Source organism: Lichenostomus cassidix, chromosome 8, assembly GCF_008360975.1.
Source record: "Lichenostomus cassidix isolate B80296 chromosome 8, HeHo_3.0, whole genome shotgun sequence".
NCBI classification, from domain to species: domain Eukaryota; kingdom Metazoa; phylum Chordata; class Aves; order Passeriformes; family Meliphagidae; genus Lichenostomus; species Lichenostomus cassidix.
Window position 1 is genome coordinate 21,749,368 of NC_139489.1, and position 21,213 is coordinate 21,770,580.

Consider the following 21,213-nt stretch of genomic DNA (forward strand, 5'->3'; position numbering starts at 1 on the left):
GGGTCAGGTTGGAAGTGGGGGAAACTGATATCAGTGGTTTCAGGGACTTCTCCAAAAGATCAGTTGTTCCCTCTGCAGTCAGAAAACCTCCCAGTCTAGTGCTGGTCTTCCCTATAACTCTGCTACCTGCCATATTGAGGAACAATAAAACATCACCCTATACACACTTATCCTTTTGAATCCTCTCTCAAGGAGACTATTCAAATGACTAAAAGGAATAGAGAATCTATGCAAATATAATGATGGATGTCCAAATAAATTATTTCACCATTCATAAATGAGGTTTTTACCTTAAAGAATGGTTTAAAAAAGACCAAAAACCCAACAATTACAAATGTTTAACATATAACAATGTTTTTCAGTTGTCTGCACTCTTAAAGGCAACTACAAGGATATTTTGCTATAAAATTTTTGTTAAATCTCCTGGAGCTCGTAGTTTTCAGGTCCCTTATTTTGATTCTATTAAGAATCCATGGGCAACCAACCAAATTACCTTGCTTGCTTCTTAAGGAGGAAAAATCCCTTTTTCTTTTTTTTTTTGTCTGATGACACTGATCTACTAATCAATAACACAAATTTGCTTAAAGTTATAGAAATCTTTAAACGAACAACATATCTATGATTTTCAAGCCTGAGATACTTACTGGGCCTTTCTTGAAAGGGGAAATGTTGGTAAAGATTAAGATGGTTGTATTTTATCTCAATATAGGACATTGGAGGTGTAGAGGCTACTGGAGCAGAGGATCAGGATTAGTGATATCAGTGCAGGATTGACACTAATTGAAATGGATGTGGGAGCCTCCTCAGCATGTTGGCAATTGCTAATCCAAACCATTACCTACTTATCCAAAAATATCCTGCATTATATCACAGGTGTGAGGCCTGCCTGCCAAAGAAACAGCAATGAACATGGTGTGCAGTGTACAGATAGTGACCACCTGGAAGATTTAATTTAAGGTTAGACTCATTGAAGGCAGGGGGTCTTTGTCAATCATTGCAGTATGGTTTGACTGCCACCATTGGTAAATGTGACAGTTTTGATGCCTGTTGATTGTCCCACTGTCACCTACTGGCAGTGTCCAGGTGGTGAAATGCTCTGATGAAGGTGGGGTGAAGCGCTCTTTAACATTTGCCAGCATTTGTTCTAAAACTAAATCAATTAACTAAACCAGACTTGAGGTGATTCATAGAAAAACCTTTCAAATAAATATAAAACAAGTTTTAAAACCCTGATATTGGTATTGCTTTGCTAAGCTGGTTAGTCAAGGCATCTTCCGCTGCAGTAAAATACAAAAGTTTAAAGACTGCTCAGTAGTCTTCCTGATCACCCCACTCGACTGCTGGCTCATCATCCATTCGCAGAATGAGATAGGAGAGAAGCTGAAAGAGATTCTGCCACAAGAGCAAAGAGACAAAAAAGGAGAGGTCGCTTACATCGATCTCACAGCGGTCGCCAGCAAAGTTGACATCGCACAGGCAGTGGAACTTGTTGAGGAGGTTCTGGCAGAGGCCACCGTTCAGACACGGGTCAGAGCTGCACTCATCAATGTCCTTCTCACACCTGCGGGAAACACTGCTAACAGTCAGCCTCTGAAATCAGGAATCAGACATCTCAAACAGGCACATTTTTAATTCAGAAGCTTTGCCGGGGGAGGAAGATGCTCTGGGGCATATTTGCACACATGTTTATGATTTTATTAACTAGCTGATTTGCCCCGTTCAAATCCTGAACTTCCTGTGTGATTTTCAAATACAGATAGCTGAGCAGGCAATTTCATCTCTGTAAAGCCCTTCGTGGTTAATGGTGCTTAGCAAGGTGCAGTGGAAGTTTGTGTAAGACTTCCGAGCCAGCTCTGGTGCAAGTCCTGCTGACAGCTTCCTTGTCCTTTTCATTGTTCCAGAAAGCTGAGGGAACATTTTCTTTCTCAGCAATTTGGATATAATTCAAAGAAATGTGTGGTTTTCCTGGCTGAGTGCTCCTGGAAGTATTTACCTGCTCTATTTTGGATTTTTTTAACCCTTTTATTGTCTTTCCTCAGTCTGGAATGCCCATACATCCCAGCACAACTGCCTATCCAGTCTCTCTGAGATGGACCCCAACAAAGGTAAGAATGGTGCAGGACAAGTTTTATAAGCCTTAATGCATTGTTAAATGTATTTGAGTTAATTCTGGTGAGAAAGGAAATTTGAGTTATAATTTCTCAAGGCAGCCAATGGAAGGATAATGAGGAAAGTGTAAGATTGTCTGAAAACTACTAATGATTTAGTGATTTTCTGCTCTGACAATATCTGATTTTAATTCCCCTCTCCCTTTTATCAAATAATGCTAACAGTTAATCCTAGTTTTTCCAGGTAAAAATTCAGATTTATACTTGAAGAAGGTGAGAAATTCTCTCTGAATTATAAGGAATTGCTTTGCTCAATCGTATTCATAATCATACAATAAAATTTTAGTGTTCTATCAGAGAAGAGCATTTTTTTGTATTAAACATTTTTACTTGATAAATCTAGACATAAATCTAAAAATCTTATAAATCTATAAATCTAAACATGGCTTCCTTAAAAGGTAAATTATATTAATATACTTCAGAGAGCTAAGGTATTTCTCCAGTGTATAAAAATCTCCCAGGGAATCAGGCATCTGAATCCAACCGAGTTTCAGGAATACTTAAAAACTTGACTCTCTTTATGTAATTTTGAAAGTTCCAGCCTGCATTGAATGACAAATTTGTTTTTGAGAGACAGCTCTATTTTCTTTCATGGAGAGCAATTTTTCCACGTTTCCCTTTCCACCTGCTATTAAGTTCATTGGGCTTTTTTTAATTTGATATTAGGTCAATTGATTGGCATAGAAGGATACTATTTTCTCAATATTATGCACCAATGGCTTTCTGGGGGGTGAAATTTTGTCTTAAAGGAAAATCCCTGCTTTATCAATCTTATATGTAACTATACAAAGAGCTTTGGTTTTAATTTTCTTATAACAGATATATCTGAATTTGTCCTGAGGGAAAAAAAAGAATGGGTGAAATTTTCTCATTTGATCTAGTGAGACCTCCAAGCATGGAAGCACTGCTGGTTTATGGTTTGGCAGCCTGGAAGAACAGAGGACAAATGGTCCATTTGAGCCCCTGGAGAAGAGTTCCTGCCTGCCACAGCCAGTTACCATGCAGCTCACAGGGCACAGGGCTGCTGCTCGATATGAGAACCTTGGGAACCATAAACGAGAGGTTATTGCCGGCCAGTGGGGTGGGTGGAAGGAAGGCTTGATCCCAAAGCTGCAGTTAGCAAGTTGGCTGGCAGGGGAAGGGAGAAGGAAAAAGCGCTTTCCCGCTGCCTTGAAGTCCCAAGAAATACCCGCAGTGAAGAAGTGTCTATGAATATGGTTCTACTTTTTAACATTTTATTTTATTGTGTACTTTCCCCCTCATTGAATATTGTGAAGTGGTACACAGGCGACCTGGCTGTTACGATTGCAATCCAAACGTATCTGCCAACTACACCCTGCACTGAGTGGGTGGAAATTTTCATTTCATCTGTCTTTTATAGCCTACTGTACTGTTTCCACAAAATCAGTGAGCTCATAAGGTTTTGAGAAAATGAAAACCTTTTGTTGGAAACTTCTCTGTGTTGCAGCTTGGTTCTGCTGAACTTTCGGATATCATACTCTGATATAATGCTAGTTTCACCAGGAGTATATACAGTATTTCCTGTCTCACTATCCAAAATGCCCTTACCTCTTCAGACTGTGACAGGGACAATGCCATCCTAGGTTTCTACAGCACCTGGTGCTCTGTGGCTGTCAGTCCTCCCTGCTCCAGAGCTCTTTGAAGCCAGTATTAAGTGGTCAGTGAGAATTGTGCTACAAGATACACATTTCCTTGTGACGAAGGTCCCTCTATTTCAGGCTAAACAATAACATGTGCAAAGTATTCCCTAATCTCTTCTAAAAATAATCATTCTGTTTCCATACTTCAGCATTCAGTAAGAAAGCATGGCATATCATGTCACTAGGTATGTCACCTCTTACCATCCATCTGTGATAAAACAGTGTATATTCACAACACAGACATGTAAAAATCGAACAGCTTTGCACATTCATGTGCCAATTGTATGTAGCTGATTTATATCTATGATCAGGGTATGTGTGTTTATGTGTCCCCACTTACGGAAAGGTAACATTCTAAGTTGTCATGTGAAAATTTGGCATGGAAGCCAAAAAAAGGCACAGAGAAACAAGTGTGCAGTCCTGTTTAAGAAATATCTTGGGCTGGATTACTGGTGCTGCACTGGACTGAATATTGCCACATTAATTTGTGATTTTTGTCTACAGCCTCAATACTTCAGACCCTCGGAGTCACTCAAGCAAGGAACTGCTGCACTTAAACAGCTGCTTTGTCTGTATTTCTGCTGTTAGCCTCTGGACTCTTTTGGAACAGCTTCTGGAAGAGGTGCTCCCCCAAGATGTGCAGGACAAAGCCTCTCACCGTTCTCCCACAAACCCTGGCAGGCACACACAGGTCAGCTCGCCGCCAAGGTCGGTGCAGTTGCCGTAGTTGTAACACGTGAGGTTCCTCTCTTCATTCCCACAGACTGTGTAAGGTAATCTTCGGTATCTGGGTGAACAAGAAGGCAGCAACAGTTACTTGCACTGTCCTTGTTTCTGGATATCTTGTGCTCTCTCAGCTGAAGCAGGGAAGTGGGGAATTGCCTAAAGGAATGAATGACCACCGGAACTGGGATCAAAGGCTCCCAGAACATGTTCTGCCTAACTTTTTTAATTTGATGAATTTAGTTTTTATTTTCCAAATATTTACTGGCAAATTAATGATTTCTTAGCAAACAAAAATAAAAAGGACATCACTCTACTTACATTACTGATATGGTTCTGTGTGATACCTGGGCAGCTTAGTATAAGAAAGAGTTTAAAAGAGAGACTTAGCATACAAGATAAAAAACATTGGGCCACCAAAAGGCATCTTCAAATCTGAGGATGTCCTTACTACTCAGAAAAAGTCAACAGAACCTGTCATTTTAGTAATTATATCCTAAAATACTGTGGTTGGGTAGCGTGACGATGATTGTTTGCATCCTTTGGGATGCAGCAGAGTGGATTTGTTGGACTCCCCTGGAGGAAGGAAAAGGATTTTGCCTTCTTAGAGAAGAATGGGACATGCTCAGAGGGGAGAATTTTATGGGTGTGCAGAGAAGGGTGATTAAAGGGAAAAGCCTGCAGCCTTTCCAGAGGAGAATCTGGGAAGAATAGAAAACAGCATGAGAGCAGTGTCAGAAGCAGCGGGAAAAGTGGGCTCTGTGCTGTTTGCAGACACCAGGACTGAGACCAAGCTGGGAGGAAAAGACCCACATAGCAAAGATGCTTTCTGTAGGGAGAAAAACAGCTTATTTTCCTGTTATTTTCTCTTACCAACTCTGAATTCCTTTATTTATAGCTCTAGAGCTATATTACTCTAATAAAATATAGTTTTATAGATTTAAAAACCTTAAGACTTTTTTTCTGGAAAGATGATGGAGCACACATATTTTCAAACCCGGGAAGACTTGTAATCTTGTCATCAGAGAGCTCACAGGACCAATGTTGGCAGCAGAACAGGGCAGCAGAGTTGTGCCTTATTCCTTCAATCCTTGCCTCATCAGTCTCTGCCTGAGCTGGCAGCTCTCTGCTGCCTCAGTCCACATCTAATTGATCTGTACAACTTTCTGTGCTCTTCATACATTGGCTCCACAGCCATGATTAATATACAGACAGATGCGAAACATCTGTGTTTAAAACAAAGACATCAGTGATGTAAAAACCTTTCAGAAGAGACTGGACAAAATCATATGGATCAGCCTTGTTTACAGTACCTGCAGAACCTCCCAGTGAAGTTAGCAGCACACAGGCAGGAGTATCCATCAATCTCATCGACACAAGTTGCCCCATTCACACACTGGTGGCCACGGCAGTCGTCAATGTCCTCTTCACAGCTGTCCCCGGTGTAGCCAGGGTCACAGCTGCACTCATAGGAGCTGACCCCATCCGTGCAGTTCCCGTGGATGCAGGGGTTTGAAGAGCACTCATCGATGTTGACTTCACAGTAGGTGCCAGTCCATCCATCGGGACAGACACAGCGGTAGGAAGTGTACGAGTCCTCACATATCCCCCCGTGCATACAGGGGTCTGAGCTGCAGAAATCTACCTCCAGACAGCCAGTAAGAGCAGGGTTTGCAGATATTTTGAGAAATTGCTCCTCTTGAGGTTTTTTAGTAGGGATGTCAGCATTTTCAAAGTACGAGAGATAAATGCCACTGATTTCTATGGTGCTCATACACCCTCGCAGGCCATCCAGGCTGTCAAAAGCCTTGTCAGCCACATAGATGTCTGTCTCTTCTCTCAAAAAGTTGAGGCTTCCTGCAGCAGCCGTGCTGGTTGCCGTGTCTTTCTTGTTGTCTATATCCATGTGCCACCTGGAGGACTGGGACAAGGGCTCCACCATGGAGAGCATCACTTGGTGCCACTTGCCGTCACTCACAGGCACTGAGCTTGCCAGAGTCAGCCTGTAGAAGCTGTTGCCACTTTGTAATTGAAACAGGAGCTTGGAGTTGTGGATGCTGATGATGACAAACTCTGGCTCCCTCTCTGCATACAGCAGGATCACATCAGTGTCCCTGGTTCGAAAGCCAAAGATGATATTGGTGAGGTCCCTGCTGATTTTCCCGTTGCTCCTGTAAAATATCGCGCTGCTCCGGCCACTAAACACTGCGTTAGCAAGACCTGTGCAAAGACAGCAATTGAGAAACCAAGCCAGTTTGAACCAACACATGTGGAACAAAATCTCCCCAGTGCACATGCTCCCTGCTATAGAACACTTTTTGGGTTTGCTGAAAAACAGTCAAATTCCACCAGTGTTTCAGTTATCCTGGTCTGCCCCTCATGGCTGTGGAAATTACAGGGCAGTGCCAGCATCAGCTCTAATGACATCCAAAGTGTACTGCTTTGCATCATCTCAGATTATCACTCTAATATACAATTCTACATTAGTGCTGTCTCTCTATTTCAAAAGAAGACATGTATTTGTCGTTTTATGTTTGTTCCCCAGGTATGAGCAGCTAGTTATTCCATGTGACAGATCTGGATGGAGTAAACATTTCTTCCCAATTCCTTTTCTCTTAGGTGCGTCTTAAGACGTTTTATAAAGTATTTGGTTGGATCCCAGTTTCATCTCACTGATACAAAAGGATGAATTTAATTGAAGTCAGTTGATGGAAAGCCCCTGAAACCCCTGAGAGCAGAGTCATGCCTGTCATGTTTCAAGCCAGCTTCTCCTGCTGGGGAGGCACTGCCACAGCCCTGCACTGGTGGGACTGGGAGGGCAGCAGCTCTCAGCTCACACTGCTGTGAGTGAAAATTGATGGGCAACGTTGTGGCAGCTTTATGGACATCTTCACAAAGGTATTTGACACCTTTCATTAGCATGGTTTCTACTAAAATGCACTTATTCACTGGGCTGTCAATTTAAACGTTCTGAGGTTTCTGAGGATTATTGTCATAGGAAGGAGGGACAGGAAGAAATGTCTTCTGTCTGTACTTCAGGAAAAAATAGCTTTGAAAGATCTGAGATAAGGTGGGTTTCTGCACTATCTCTGGGCTTAGAGAATCTTGAGGAAAAGAACACTGGAAGTCCTAGTATGAAGTTCTTGACTGTCTGCTGATGCTAAAACAGCAGAAGCATAACTATATTTCCTGGTGCATCAAATGCGGTGTCTTTCTCATAGAAAAAGTTTCCTCAGAGAAAACCATGCTAAAAGGAAAGTCAGAGTTTTTCAAGATTGCTCCTGGTTTTTTAAATATCTCACAAACCTGTTGAGTTTTATTAAGCAGAGGACACCAGGCTGGCAGAGAACTCACTGCCCAGGAGAGATTTTATATTATTTTATTTTATTTTATTTTATTTTATTTTATTTTATTTTATTTTGTATTTTCTTTGATTTTCTCTTATTTTCTTTTCTTTTATTTTCCTGTGTTGAACAGCAAGAAGTTTATGCTGTAACTAAGAATACTAGTTTAAAATGCAGCTCTGTAGTGCAGGAATTTTTGAATACCTATGAGGGAAACTCCCCACTGCTGCCACATAAACTAGCACAGAAATCTAAAGGTGATGACCTTGAGTCATTGAAAGTGTGACTTTCTTCAAAGCTATCCAAGATGTAAGAAAATCAAATGATGAAATGTGTGTTACATAGCTTATCTTTTCAGGAGGATGGAGAACATCCTAAGGTTAATCCAGCACTGGATATCCTCTTATCTCTCTGCAGTGGAAGCGTGAGGGTTACACTCACACTCTGGCAGTGTACTGAGATACTGTATGACCTTGACTAGTTGGGCTAAGTAAGTCAAGATCAAAGGTCCTGTAAACATCAGTGTCTAAGTCAGGAGGTCTGGCTGAGAATTTCTGAGTTTGGTAGGGCAGACTCTTCCAATTAATGTTACTAAAAATCGACATAATTATTATTTTAATACCAAAATGACATTGGAATGAACTTTAAAGGCAGTGAATACTTAGTTTCAAGGAAATGCTGCTGAAAACGTCTATTGCTGCTGCTCTCTGAAGATGATTGCAATAACTGAAATGTACCTACATTCAAATCCTTGGTGCACCAGCTGGCATTGTGCTTCATGAGGACAGGGCCCAAGCTCACACCACTTCACTTCCTCACATGCCTTCCCCACTGTGTTAGGGGGACACGTGCAAGTGAAGTCATCCCAGATTGAATAGCACACACCACCGTTGTGGCAAGGGTTGGACTATGGGGAAAGAGAAGAGATAACCTGAGTATGAATCAAGGCTGTTGGACTCCCAGCTCTAGAGATGGGGGACTGTTTGGCAAAAAGAAGTTTTCTTTTTATTTCAGATGGAAAATGATAAATGCCAGTACTATGACAGCACAGTAACATGTTCAATAATTGGTAAAAAACCAGTAATTCAATCTTAAAATAGTTTAATTCTCCCCTGTGCAAATAGAAGCAATTTTGCTTTTAATATTCATCATATGTAGCACAACTTAACAATATCTGCTCTTTCTAGCATTTTTGCTTGTTTTCCTAAGCTGTCATTATCATCAAATAATGTGTGAGAACATCCTAAATAAATAAATAAATAAATTTCCCATTATAAGCATGCGAAAATGATCTGAAAAAGGTCCTTCTTACCTTGCAGAGGTTGTCACCAGTGCAGCCTTGGGTGACATTGATCAGAGTTCGGTTGATTAGAGAATTCAGTGGACTGGTGATGGGGAAGAATTCCAGCAGCTGGTTATTCACTCTTACATCTTGGATACAGCCTTTGAAATACTTGCCATTTCTATCAGTCTCTTTGCTGTCTGGTAGGCCACCAATGTAAAGAATATCCTGACGTTGGATGGTTAGTGCTGGAGTAGAAATAAAGCCTAGGTAGTGAGAGGACTGGAACAATTCCATCTTATTTGGTTCTATTTTTAATGTTATTAAGTAAAAGTTTCCATCATTCACGGAGAGTTTCCCTAATAACTTCATGGAATTTAGAGCTGACATGGTGAGTTTTCCACCTTCCAAGTAGACTCTCATGTAGAGGTAAGTACTGTTTCTCAAAGCCAGCAACAAGCCAGAAGGTTTGCGTGTTCGGACAAACATGGATATGATGAAGTTCCCATTCTGAGGGGAATCAACAGGAAAAGCAGCATAGCTTGAGGAGTCCTCGGATCCAAACCGGCCTGGGATGTACTCTTGAGGTTAGAGATATGGGAAAATATTTTTTAAAAAAGGAAGAGAAAGGAGAAAAATAAAATAGTTAGGACTAAATGACAAGGGAGCCAATGCAATAATCAAATAACTGCTTCTGGTAATATTTATGTATGTTAGGAAGATGTGCTTGTATTTATGGGTGAACAAAGACTCGATCCAGCTGTAAACAGCTTCTATTTCAAAATTCCTGTTGGCTTCCATGAGGGCTGTAGCATCAAGCCCCAGTGCAGGACCAGATGTATTACTTGGCACATTTTTCCTCTTTATCATGCTCTGCATAATGCTGTGTTTTCAAGTAATTTAACAAGGACAGAATTCATAATTCCTTGCATTTGTCCTCAGAAAGATAATTTTAGAAAGAATGTAGCTGATTTGATCCACTGGTGACCATGGAAGTTAATGCAGTTCTAGGATTTCGTGATTTTTATTTCTTTTTCCCCCCCACAGATTCCAGTCACAGAAAGCTGCTGGGCAAACCCCTCTGGTGTGAACAGATCACCTATGTGGTGCTTGCTGCATGGGCTGCCCAGGTCTCTGACAGATTTTTTGTTGCTGGGGCTCAACATATGCTCACCTACATCAACTTGTATCCAGTCATGAATCCTGCTCAGCCCTGAGTGCCCACAGTGCTGTGGGAGGAACATGATCCAGCATTGAGTAAGTTTTCTGTTTGGGTTTTTTTTTTCCTTTGTGCTTATCAATTAAAATGATTAAACCAAAACCATCTGTCTGTCTTTTACTCCTTATTTTCAGTAATGATTTTCAGTCTTTCAAGGATACAAAATATGTAGCCAAAACTCTATTTTATTCTGATGAATCATCTCATTAAAGAACAACAAAGGGTTTCTATTTTTACACTATAAGTTTTGTGATCTTGTCCTCAGTATTACATACTTCCTGCCTAAACAATTTCAGGAGCTATTTTTAATATATCAAATTCATAGAAACAATAAACCAAGCTTTTTTTTAAAATGCTGACATAGCTAAAGATTCAGTCCTCTGTTGTGCAGTAAAACTCCTGGAGTGGGATGTCATAGGCCAACTCTCTGCGTGCAGAACTGCCTTCTTTATGACTGCACTAAAAAAAAAAAAGATGAAAATAAGGGAGAGACCATGAAGGTCCAACAGACCCTTAAAAACCACACTGTGCTACTGTGTGGTATGGTCATATTATTTAGCACCAGGAATAAATCCCATACTTGCTCCTAAACAGACAAATTAATAATTAAATTTTTAATAGTTTATTTCTATGAATAAGATTACCTATGTCTCTACTTCTTCTTGTTAAAACTCTGTATGTAGAAATAAATGTTTGTTGAAATTGGTGTTTTAGGGCATTAAGTCTGTTTAAGTTATATCTTCTCTTAAGGAGATACTGGAGACTGAGACACTTTTTTTCATGAGGGTAAAAAGAAAAATTCTCCTAGAATGAGGATTCCACAACTGCAGTATGAGACAGAAGCACTGCTCTCCAAATAGCTATTTCATGTTTGCAATTACCTTGTCACATTTCTCTCTGTTTATAAATACACACATATATCATCAGTCTGATCTGTTTGATGAGATGACTAGCATCACCTTGGCCAATATTAACCTCCTGGGTCACAACATCTGGATGTTGATCAAAATGAGTCAACATCTGTTTGTTATTTTGTATATGTAGAGAAAATATTGCCTCTTGTCAATTAAATACTTGGCAGCAGCTTTTCTTGAGAAAGATACCAGCATTTCTTATGTTATCCTTTCCCACAAGTCTCCCCCACTTTGCCTCTTTAGAAACCTGCCACAGCCTTTTAAATGTGACATATATCTAGAACCTATGTACCAAAATGGCACGGTGCCATGATTAGCAAGGAATATTGTGGTCAGCAGGAGGAAAAAAAAAAAAAAAAAGCATGCTTTCTAATCATTCTGAACAGTTCTAATGCCAGTAGAACTGCTGCTCCTGGCCCTGACTGGTTTTAATTTTGCTTCATATAAGGAGGCAAACATATTTACCAGATGTTGTCCTACACTCCAAAGTTGCCTTCCAAATCTTTGGATAAATTACAGCTATACTTCAAAGAAGTCTGTTACAATTACCTTTGAGACTTTGTCATTTTGCAATAAAACCAGAAAGAAAAACTATTGAAAGGTATTGATAAGTATTAGGTATAGTATACAAAATGGAATTGTATTTAAACATTTGAAATGTATTTGAAGGCCCAGCTCTCTGCAGCAGTGCATTCAATAACCCCTGAGGCCAGTTGTTCAGCTGATGTAAATCAATGTAGCTTCACTGGCAGCACTGCAGCCATGCCAGTTTGCACCAGAGGATCTGTCCGTTCCAGTCTGGCCACAACTCTGCTGTTTTGCTTAATTTTTTCCAGTCCACTTGGCAAATATATCTGCATAAATATACATATGTATGTATACGTGTGTGTAAGTATGGATTTCTTGCTCCCTAAACATTGCTCTGCTGACCATGTGTGGATGAGGGAGGCAGTGACAAGGGCACTGTGTGAAGGCTTAGTCCTGTGCAATTTTCTTAAAACTGCTTGTATGAAATCCCTAAAACTTTGCCAGGGGAAGGATTGCAGAGTTATCCCCAAAACATCCCTGAGGGCTGCTGCATTTACAGCTCTAGGGGGGTCACCCAGCAGATGCAGTGTAGCAGGGAGCTGGGCAGGGACCTCCTGTTGGACTTCCACTTTGCTTCAGCCTGCACTTGGAAAGAACAGTTGTAGCAGGGAAGGTGCCACAGGCATCTGCAGCTTTTGTGCTCCTGCTCAGCACTGCCATGGAAGCTGCTTGCTGAGATGAGCTCGTTTGCTCTCCCAGACAGGAGCACCTTTCCCTCTGGTCCCCATACAGCTCTCTGGGAACAGCAGCCTGCCCTGGGGATTGTCCAGCCCTGCCTTGGGACCAGCTGAGGGATGAATGGGCCCACTTTCCAGCCACTGAAGCCCTGCCTGCTCCTTGGGCTAATCAGATTAAGCTAAGAGTATAATCTCATTCATTTTTTTTTTAATTGGAATCTGTCTTTTTTAAACTTTGCAGTACTTTTGCTTGCCTTTCATTGCCTTAAATGAATCTCATTATAAAAGCCTAGAGAGCTTGAGGATAAATTTTTCAAAGAATGCTTTGAAAATAAGTCTTAAACTCCAAGTGACTTGCTTGCTTTCTAAATTTTACTCAGCAGGGATAACTTCCAATGAGCTACAGTTTTTCAGAGTTTATGGAGTGCTAAGAGCACTGAAAAGATTATAAAACAAGATGAGTGGAATCCACCAGTTTAGCCTGATTTCTTTTTTTTCTGTCAGGCTGAAAACCAGCCTTACCAGGAAAGGAACTAGAAAATAACAAAGGTGTGCCACTACTAACCTCTTACACTGGCTTACCACTTGACATTAAGCTCCAGAGACGCTAAGGGTCACACCGTTCCATCGCCAGGTAAACAGGGTTGTTTCTGGCCATGTTTTGAGCAGACACTAAAAGCACAAGTGCCTGCAGCAGTGCCTTACCTGTTGCACAGTCTGGCCCTGCGTAGGGCCGGTAGCAGTCACAGTGGTAGCTCAGCCACAGGTTGGTGCAGCGTCCCCTGTTCTGACACGGGTGGGGGTCACACCAGTCCTTTCTAGCACATCCTGTCCTGACATTTAGAGATGACCCAGATGATACATTCTCTGGAGTAATAACATTCAAGTCTATCTCAATATCCTGAAGACAGCCTACAAATGAAGGTGCAGAATGTGTATTAAAGGTGTTCTGTAGAGAGTTGCCATTTCCCACTGGTAAGCCGCCCAAAAACGTGCTCTGAAACGCAAACATCACCGGCTCGTTATCTATCTTAGCAGACGTTTTATTGAGACAGGATTCTACACAAGAGCTGTCAAGCAAATTAAGGATAACAGCTCTTGCCAAGGTTACCTCCACTGAATGCCATTCTCCATCACTGACATTATGTGGAATATGCAAAAGAGCCTGTGGCTGATTATTGATTTGCACGGATAAGTGTAAGTAGCCATTCAGTAACTCCAACTTTGCAAATGTATTTTTCTCCCCTCGGTGAAACAGAAAAGCTGTGGGTTGCACAGTTTGAAACCTCAGGTTTATATTATAGAAAAAATCCTTTTTATGGGTCAGGGGACTCTTCAAGGAAAGGAAACTGTTTCCTTGAAAAGAAAATGTGGTTATGGTTTCACAGTGTATTCCAGTATACCCAGGTGAACATATGCAGCTGAATCCATGTTGGCCGTTTTTTAAATGTGGGATGCATATTCCATTGTTTTGGCATTGATGATCAGTGCAGCCATGTAGAACTTCTGTACAGTTCCAGCCACCATAAAAAATCCCTTCTTTGTCTGCAGGTGGGCAATGGCAAGTGTAATTTCCAGGAAAATTCTCGCAGATCCCACCATTTTGGCAAGGGTTCATGTAACATTCGTTGACGTCTTCATCACAGTGAGTACCTGAAGAAAAAACGAAGAATTAGGCATTCTGCTTTGAATAACTAAAGCCCAAAATAACACTTTTAGTAAAGTGTTTTATTAAATTATCTTTTATTAGAGGGGAATGCCTTGATAAATAGATGATTGACAAGTAAAAAATACATTCAATATAAAAATGCCATTCACTTGTCATGGTTTCCTTCTGCAAAGTATAATATAAATACCTTAGTGATAACCACATTTTGGAGAAAAGAACCAAACAAATTGAGTTTTGATATGGATAATGTGATGAAATTAAGATAAACAGCATCAGATGTAATCAAGAAATTGTTTCCCACATATGCTGTGGTAGAAATTTAGAATGCTTGATAAGGAACTGAATTGTTTATCACATACAAAAAGCCAGGAATGGTTACTTAATTCCTATCCATAACATAGTATGGTAATGACCTGAATTATGATTGGCTAGTCTTTCCTTCTTTTTTGTGTTCATTGAAACAGTGTAAGAACTACAGACTATTATTCCCAGTCCCATATGAAACATCATAGAGCAACAATCTTCAAGAGAGAGTCACTTATAAGGATTTACAAGTGATCTATGGTATAGTGGGTCAGACTGCCAAGTGAGTGAACAAGCCTGCAAAATGTGTGCACTGCAGAAACTATGTACTGCAGGGGAGCTTTTTCACCTCTCCTCTATGCAAAATATAAAGCAAGAAAAGATGAAAGGAATATTCTCTTAAATGTCTCAGAGGTTGGTTGGTGACAAGAGCACTTCTGTAGGAGATTGGCAATACAGTCCCATGTTTTCTCTTCCATATAATGCTTGGCTTCTGGTATATCTGGTAAAAGGAGAACTCCTCATCTCAACTCCACTGTAATTTGATAGATGTGGCCTAAGTGGGTCTGCTGGGTCACACTTCACAAAGAAAAACAAATCTGTTCCTCTTGTAAAACTAATCTGTTTATCCCTCTGCCCTGTTGTTCATCTATAAAGTGGTAATTACAGTAACTTCTCCCTTGAGCAATCAAGTGACCGATATGCATGCAGTGGATCAGGGAAAATCTGTTTCTCATCTCCCTTAGAAGCAGTCAAAATATTCAAATACTCTTTTGATAACTTATGCTAAGTGCAACTCTTAACATTCCCATAGTTATCTTAGAGAAAAATAAGAAACACTTTGCAGTTAGTTTTCAAACTAGTATCATCAGCACAAATGAAATAGATAAAATTTGATCCATCCCCATAGCAAAACTGCTGCCTGTAAATCAGGTAATGAGATGTGCTGAGGTTCACAGAGTGACAGCCAGGTGTACCAGGCTCCACACCTAGATTTATGTACAAATGCACATCAAGCTTTATTTTTACGACAAAACACAGCCATTCCTCTTGGAAAATTACAGGACAGCATTCAGCCACAATGAATAGCTTCAAGTAGCAGTAGATAAGTGTAGTTGCTCAGGCTAATTCCTTGCCTGTCCACTTTATTCAATCACTGCTGTAACTGGACCTGTCTCAGAGAGTGGTAACTTACAGGAGAGCCAGAAGGGAGCTGAGAACTGGGAGAGATTAGTTTAAAAAATTAGCCAGGGTGAAGTTATCATAGCAGGTACAGAAAAGATTCTCTCTGCAGCAATCCAGCTCACTCACCAGTCCTCAATTAAAGCATACAGTGACTTCCCACTTGAAGCTTCAGATTGTCAAGCTCAGCTAGTGCCATCTCCCTGGTCTGGCAGTGGGGTTTTACTGCTGCAGTCTCTCTCTGTTTTCCAGCCAGGCTCATCTTTATTCCAATGAGAGATGTCTGTGTATACCTTAATGTGTAGTGGCATCTGGCAGAAATCCGACTCATTGGGACTGACTTTCTGCAAGTGAAGTGCAGTTCCCAAACCATTCCTGACTGGGGGCCAGAGACATGTCTGCTTTGTCCAGTTTGTGGCAATTTCAGTATTAGCAACTTGTCCTGCTTTTGCTGTTCTGGTATATGAAAAGTGAAGTTCCTGTGAGCTGTTTCTTGTTTTGGTCAATGCTTTAGTACATCTCCTGCCTGATACTGCTCCCTTCCCTGCTTTGACATGGAGAGCAATGTGTCCTCAGGTCTTTTATACGACTCAGTCTTAATAGGATGGCTGTAGAAATGCAGGTCTCTTTGGGTTTTGTGTCAGAGATAAAAATTAGTCCAGCCTACAAGCAGCTGGATCAGGGCTGTACTTAGCCTTGTCATAGGGCTTCAGAGTGCACAGACTGTGCTGAAGGATTTATAGACTAGGTGCCCCTATTAAACCTTTCATTAAAAATCTGCATTGTGGATGGCTAGGTCCTTAGCTGCTGAATTTTCAGTAATGTGTGGTGGCTCTCTGAGTGTTATTTTATTGTCCTACAGCACCTGCCACTTTGCCTTGTCACTTGTGGTCTGAGTCACTTTGCATTAGTGGTTTGCCTCTGGAAAGGATGAAACAGATGCATTTACCTTTACAAGAATGTTTTAGTGTCTATGCTGTTCTCTAATTCATCAGATAAGTTGTAAAACTAACAAAATTATTACATGAGAATGCTAAACTTTTTTAAAAATAATATATATTTCTATTTTTAAATTTTGATAAGACATTTTATAAAAGAAAGCATCAACTTTACAAAGAAGTAAAGTTAGTTTTATGAGGACGTACAATTATTATTATTATTATTATTATTATTATTATTATCAATGTGTTCTTTGCTTATAGAAAAAAATAGTATCAGCTATTAAATGCAAAATTACTCTCACAGAGCCACTCAAATACATGCAATTTCATATAATTTGAGTGTCTCCATACAATGTTTATTTTTTAAGTAATGGTGATAAAAATACGCTGCAAAAGAATCATTTTATTGAGTTGTGTATATAGATACACACACATGTATGCCCTTACATATATAGGCCTACTATTTCATAATAAGATTAGCACAAGCACAAATATAGGTCATGCCAAAAGACAAATAATAAGGTTTCTTTTTACTCATATCAAGAATAAATAAATCAGCTGTTCTTGCAGGAGGTGTTGATATTGCTCTTTATCTGCCAATTGCTGTACAAGCAAAGACTGATGTCAGTCAAGATAAAAGCACTCTAGATAAAAGGATTAGTCAATATTTATAGAACTGTATAAGCAGTTCAAATAGCTCAGGTTGCAGAAGTTAGCATGTAAAGAAAGTATTCTCAAAAGATGTAAGACATACCAAAACAAGTGCAAAGGCAATGATGTTTTTTCAGTGGTTGCATACATTAGCTCAGCTCAGCATATTTGTGTTTTCAAAGGAAAAAGTAAAGTAGAATCATACAGCATTTTCTCTTCTAAATATATTACACTCTGACCTAAAATTTCAGATAATGTGAATACTTTTTAAGATGATAACTTTTCCCACCTGTGAAGTTGTTTTTTTCAAAACAGAGATGAAATAGTTCCTTGATTCAATTTGGTAACATCACTCATCTGTCTCCTTTTTTCACATACAGATTATTACTATATGGTGGCTATTTTCTAACTGTTAACCTCTTAATTAAACTCTGTTTCAAATTTAGCAGCAATGGTTTCCTGCAGAAGCAGGATGACAAAAGCAATTATTCAAGCATAATTCTGCTGAATGCCACTGATTTTCATTTTGATTAAACTATTATAGAAATATTATCCAAATTATACTTTTGATACACACCTTTGGTTAGAAATCTGCTTACAGCCTTTTGCCTGTCCAGTTCCCTGACGCTAAAATATCAAGAAATTACAAGCAAGAAATCTGGATAGAGGCTACATGTTCAATACAGTCTAAGTGCACATACAAATCCACAAAGAGAAAATATTTACCTGTAAACATTGTCATTAAAAGGATGTAAACTTGTATCCTAGCTGCAACCATCTTTTTCCGAAGGAAAATTTCCAAAAGAAAAAGATTATTTAGCACTTAAGCAGTTGAGAGAGCAAATTTCTGTAAAATTCACAACAGTTCTTAGTGTAAAGGCTTCCTTTCCAGGATTAGCTTGCTCCACTTCTGTACCTGCTGATGTAGTCTGATGGTGTATTTTGCCCAAGCCAGATCAACAAGGCTTAAATTAAGACCCATTAAACTGCTTACACAATAGATATGTATCCTATTTAAATTCTTTTTTCTCCAGGTTATGGCTCACACTGAACTTTGCTTGTGTTTCACAGGAATGCATGTTATTAAGATCCATTTAAAACTGAATTTGTCCATTTTTGTTGTTCTACAAGGCATTATTTTTTAAGATTTTTTTTTCCTTTCAAGAGGTTTGTTAATCCAGATCAACTCTTTCATGGTCACTGTCATTCAGAGAAACTGTACATCTTAATAAGCAGATAGAAAAGGCCTACAATTTGATCCTGTTTCTTTATTTTATAAAGCATTTTTGTTCCATTTGCTCTTTCTACTTAATGGAGGTCTGTGTCTCTAGATTTTTGAGAGTGCTAAAGATGTGCAAAAAATTATTTACTAAATAATTTTCTTTCTTCAGCTCTAGAGCAAGACATTTTGATTTAGACCAAATTTAATGAGGGGAAAACAGAGTTCAGGAGACTTAACTACTTATTTCTCTGAGACTTTTAGCAGCAGACATTATTTTTGTCAATTATGTTTATCAATTCCTTCTTCTCCCTCAACTCATTTATTCACTAATTAGGAAATTCCTGACCTTGTGTCACATTTGTGTTTAGGTTCACCAAAAGACTCATATGCAGAAGACAATTTTGGATTCACTTAATCTACAGTTCACAATTGCTTTTATGGAGTTTGGGGTTGTCCTGGGTTTGCTCTGGTTGGTGTTTTCATAAAAGATGTAGATGTTGGCATAGAAAGCTTGCCCAGTAAGTTGCCTGATAAACCAGGGTTAAGTGAAAATTTGATTGTATTAAAGACAAAATGACCTTTATAGATGAGCATAAGATATTGGAGAAGCAGTCTGAAAAATCTTGTATTCAATTCTGGAAGGGCTCATATAATTTCTACAGTCTCAGGCCAGAATATCTAGCAATCAGGTGGAACAATGCTTTCAGTCTACAATGCTTCAGTAACACTGAGTCCACTTTCTGCACTGCAAGGAAGATTGGGATCAATTGGAAAGAATTCAGAGGAAAGCAACGAGAATGATCACTGGTTGAGAAAATATGGCTTGTGAGGAGATGTTAAAAAAAGTAGGGCTGCTCAGTCAAAACACAAGCAGAGGAAATGGGACGTGGTAAGAGTTTTTCAATATAAAAGAGAGAGAACACTGTGCCCTGACACCACAGTAAACAAGTGAAAAAGTCACAGGTTTGACCTGCACAAGGGTCATCCAGGTCACACTGTAAGAAAATATTTCTGAGGATAATAATACAGCAAAGCCTTTGCATAACATGCCCACTGGGAGCCATAAGGTCTATTGTAGATCCTTAAAAATTGCTTAGGAGCAAAAGTGCTGTGAGACATGAGTGAGCTGATCCTACTTTAGCCACACTGATGGTCCAGATGATATCTACATGGCTGTCCCTTCCAAGTCTGTTTTTCCATGGTTTTGTGCCTCCCTTGAATGAAATAATTCCCAGCAACTGATCTGTAGATGTGTCAAACTCTACCTGCACATACAGGTGTCTCTGCACATACAGGTATCCAGTGCAAGCAGCAGTAAACCTTGGAGAAACTGAGACTGTAGCATCCCCTTTAGAATATGCTTTATGGAAGACAAAATTTTGCAACAGCACTTCCTCCACCTATATTTTAGAGTCTTGGAAATGTCTGTTACAAAATCCTACCCCAGGTGCAAAGAACTCTCTCTTCAAGGGACTCATTAATCCTGAGGCCAGCAGAAAGATCTGGCAGAGCACATATTCTTCAGGGCCCCAGGTTTTAGCAGACAATCACGAAAATTCAAACTTTGCCACATCTGTGCAGATAATTGCAAAGAGATAATTACTTTTTGCTGGAAGGAGGAAATGCACGTTCATGAGTGAGTAAGCGCAAGGAAATAAATTGACCATCTCTGTGTCATCATAATTAAACCCCATGCTTGTGGGCATAAATCAGTCACCATGCAGGTCAGGAAGGAGGTTTTACGCTTATGTACATCAGTGTAGAGCAAGTGAGGGCTATTTAAATAGATTTTTTTTCCTCCTGTTTTTCTTCAGTAAAGAGCTGCCTTACCTCCAATACTGAACTAATGTGACCAGAGTTCTGATCTTGTATGGCAATTTCTGTTTCTCTCCTGGCAGGAAAAGCTTGTATAAAATGAAGGACAGAACACAGAGCAGAGGTGGAGCACATGGAAAACAGGATTCTTTAAAATAGTAGAATAATAAGCATTTTTTAACATTGGGCTAATTTGCACAAGATACCTTTCCCACAGAACTCTAATTTAGTTAAGTCATAAGACCTTGCTAGTTATTCCTTTATTGCAGACAAATTCACTATTCTGCAATTTTTCCTCTTGCCATTTGAAATGTACATATACAGTTAATAGTGGCTCGGAAAAAAAATTAAATAGAAATAGAGTTGAGTGGCTTGGCTTAATCATTAAATATGTCACTCTAGCTGAGGGATATGGAATTCATAATGTGCTACATTCAGAATGGCATGCTGTAATTCAATCTTTTAAAATGTTGCTGGCCCAAAGCTTCATAGGCTAGGCTGAATTTTCAGTAAAAATGGATTTTTTTAAAGTAGTAAAAAACCCCAATCCCTTAATCTCTTCAATCAGTAAAGGTTTTCTGAGAGCAAAAGCACTTGGAAATATTTTTCCACTTGTTTCACATGTTTTGTCACACCTAAAATAGTTTTCATTTAAAAAAAAAAAAACACGAGAAGAAGAAAATCATGTCCATGCTGTAGGTGATTAGTTGTTTAGTGAGATCTGGTGTGTTTATTTTATTTCAGAAATATTGGAACCAGCCGTCTGGGCTGAGCCTGGCTGCGGCGCGGGGCTGCAGGAGGCAGCCACGCGCGGCACGGTCGGGGTCAGGACACACCGCCTGGCAGGGCCAGCA

General features: G+C 39.7%; 1 protein-coding gene and 1 long non-coding RNA gene across 2 annotated transcripts in view; one reads left to right on the forward strand and one right to left on the reverse strand.

The window, feature by feature from the left end:
- Positions 1–21,213, reverse strand: part of CRB1 (crumbs cell polarity complex component 1) — a 93,762-nt gene that overhangs the window by 21,799 nt on the left and 50,750 nt on the right. The window contains exons 6-11 of the mRNA XM_085068298.1: positions 13,282–14,229; positions 9,209–9,759; positions 8,638–8,803; positions 5,866–6,772; positions 4,488–4,616; positions 1,435–1,561 (exon numbers count right to left, since the gene is read on the reverse strand). Of these exons, the coding sequence (XP_084924424.1) occupies positions 1,435–1,561; positions 4,488–4,616; positions 5,866–6,772; positions 8,638–8,803; positions 9,209–9,759; positions 13,282–14,229 (2,828 nt within the window). The remainder of the gene's footprint in view (positions 1–1,434; positions 1,562–4,487; positions 4,617–5,865; positions 6,773–8,637; positions 8,804–9,208; positions 9,760–13,281; positions 14,230–21,213) is intronic.
- On the forward strand, positions 537–4,491 carry LOC146434041 (uncharacterized). Its single transcript, XR_014853816.1, has 3 exons — positions 537–957; positions 2,040–2,105; positions 4,334–4,491. It is a non-coding gene; the product is annotated as an uncharacterized LOC146434041 (long non-coding RNA).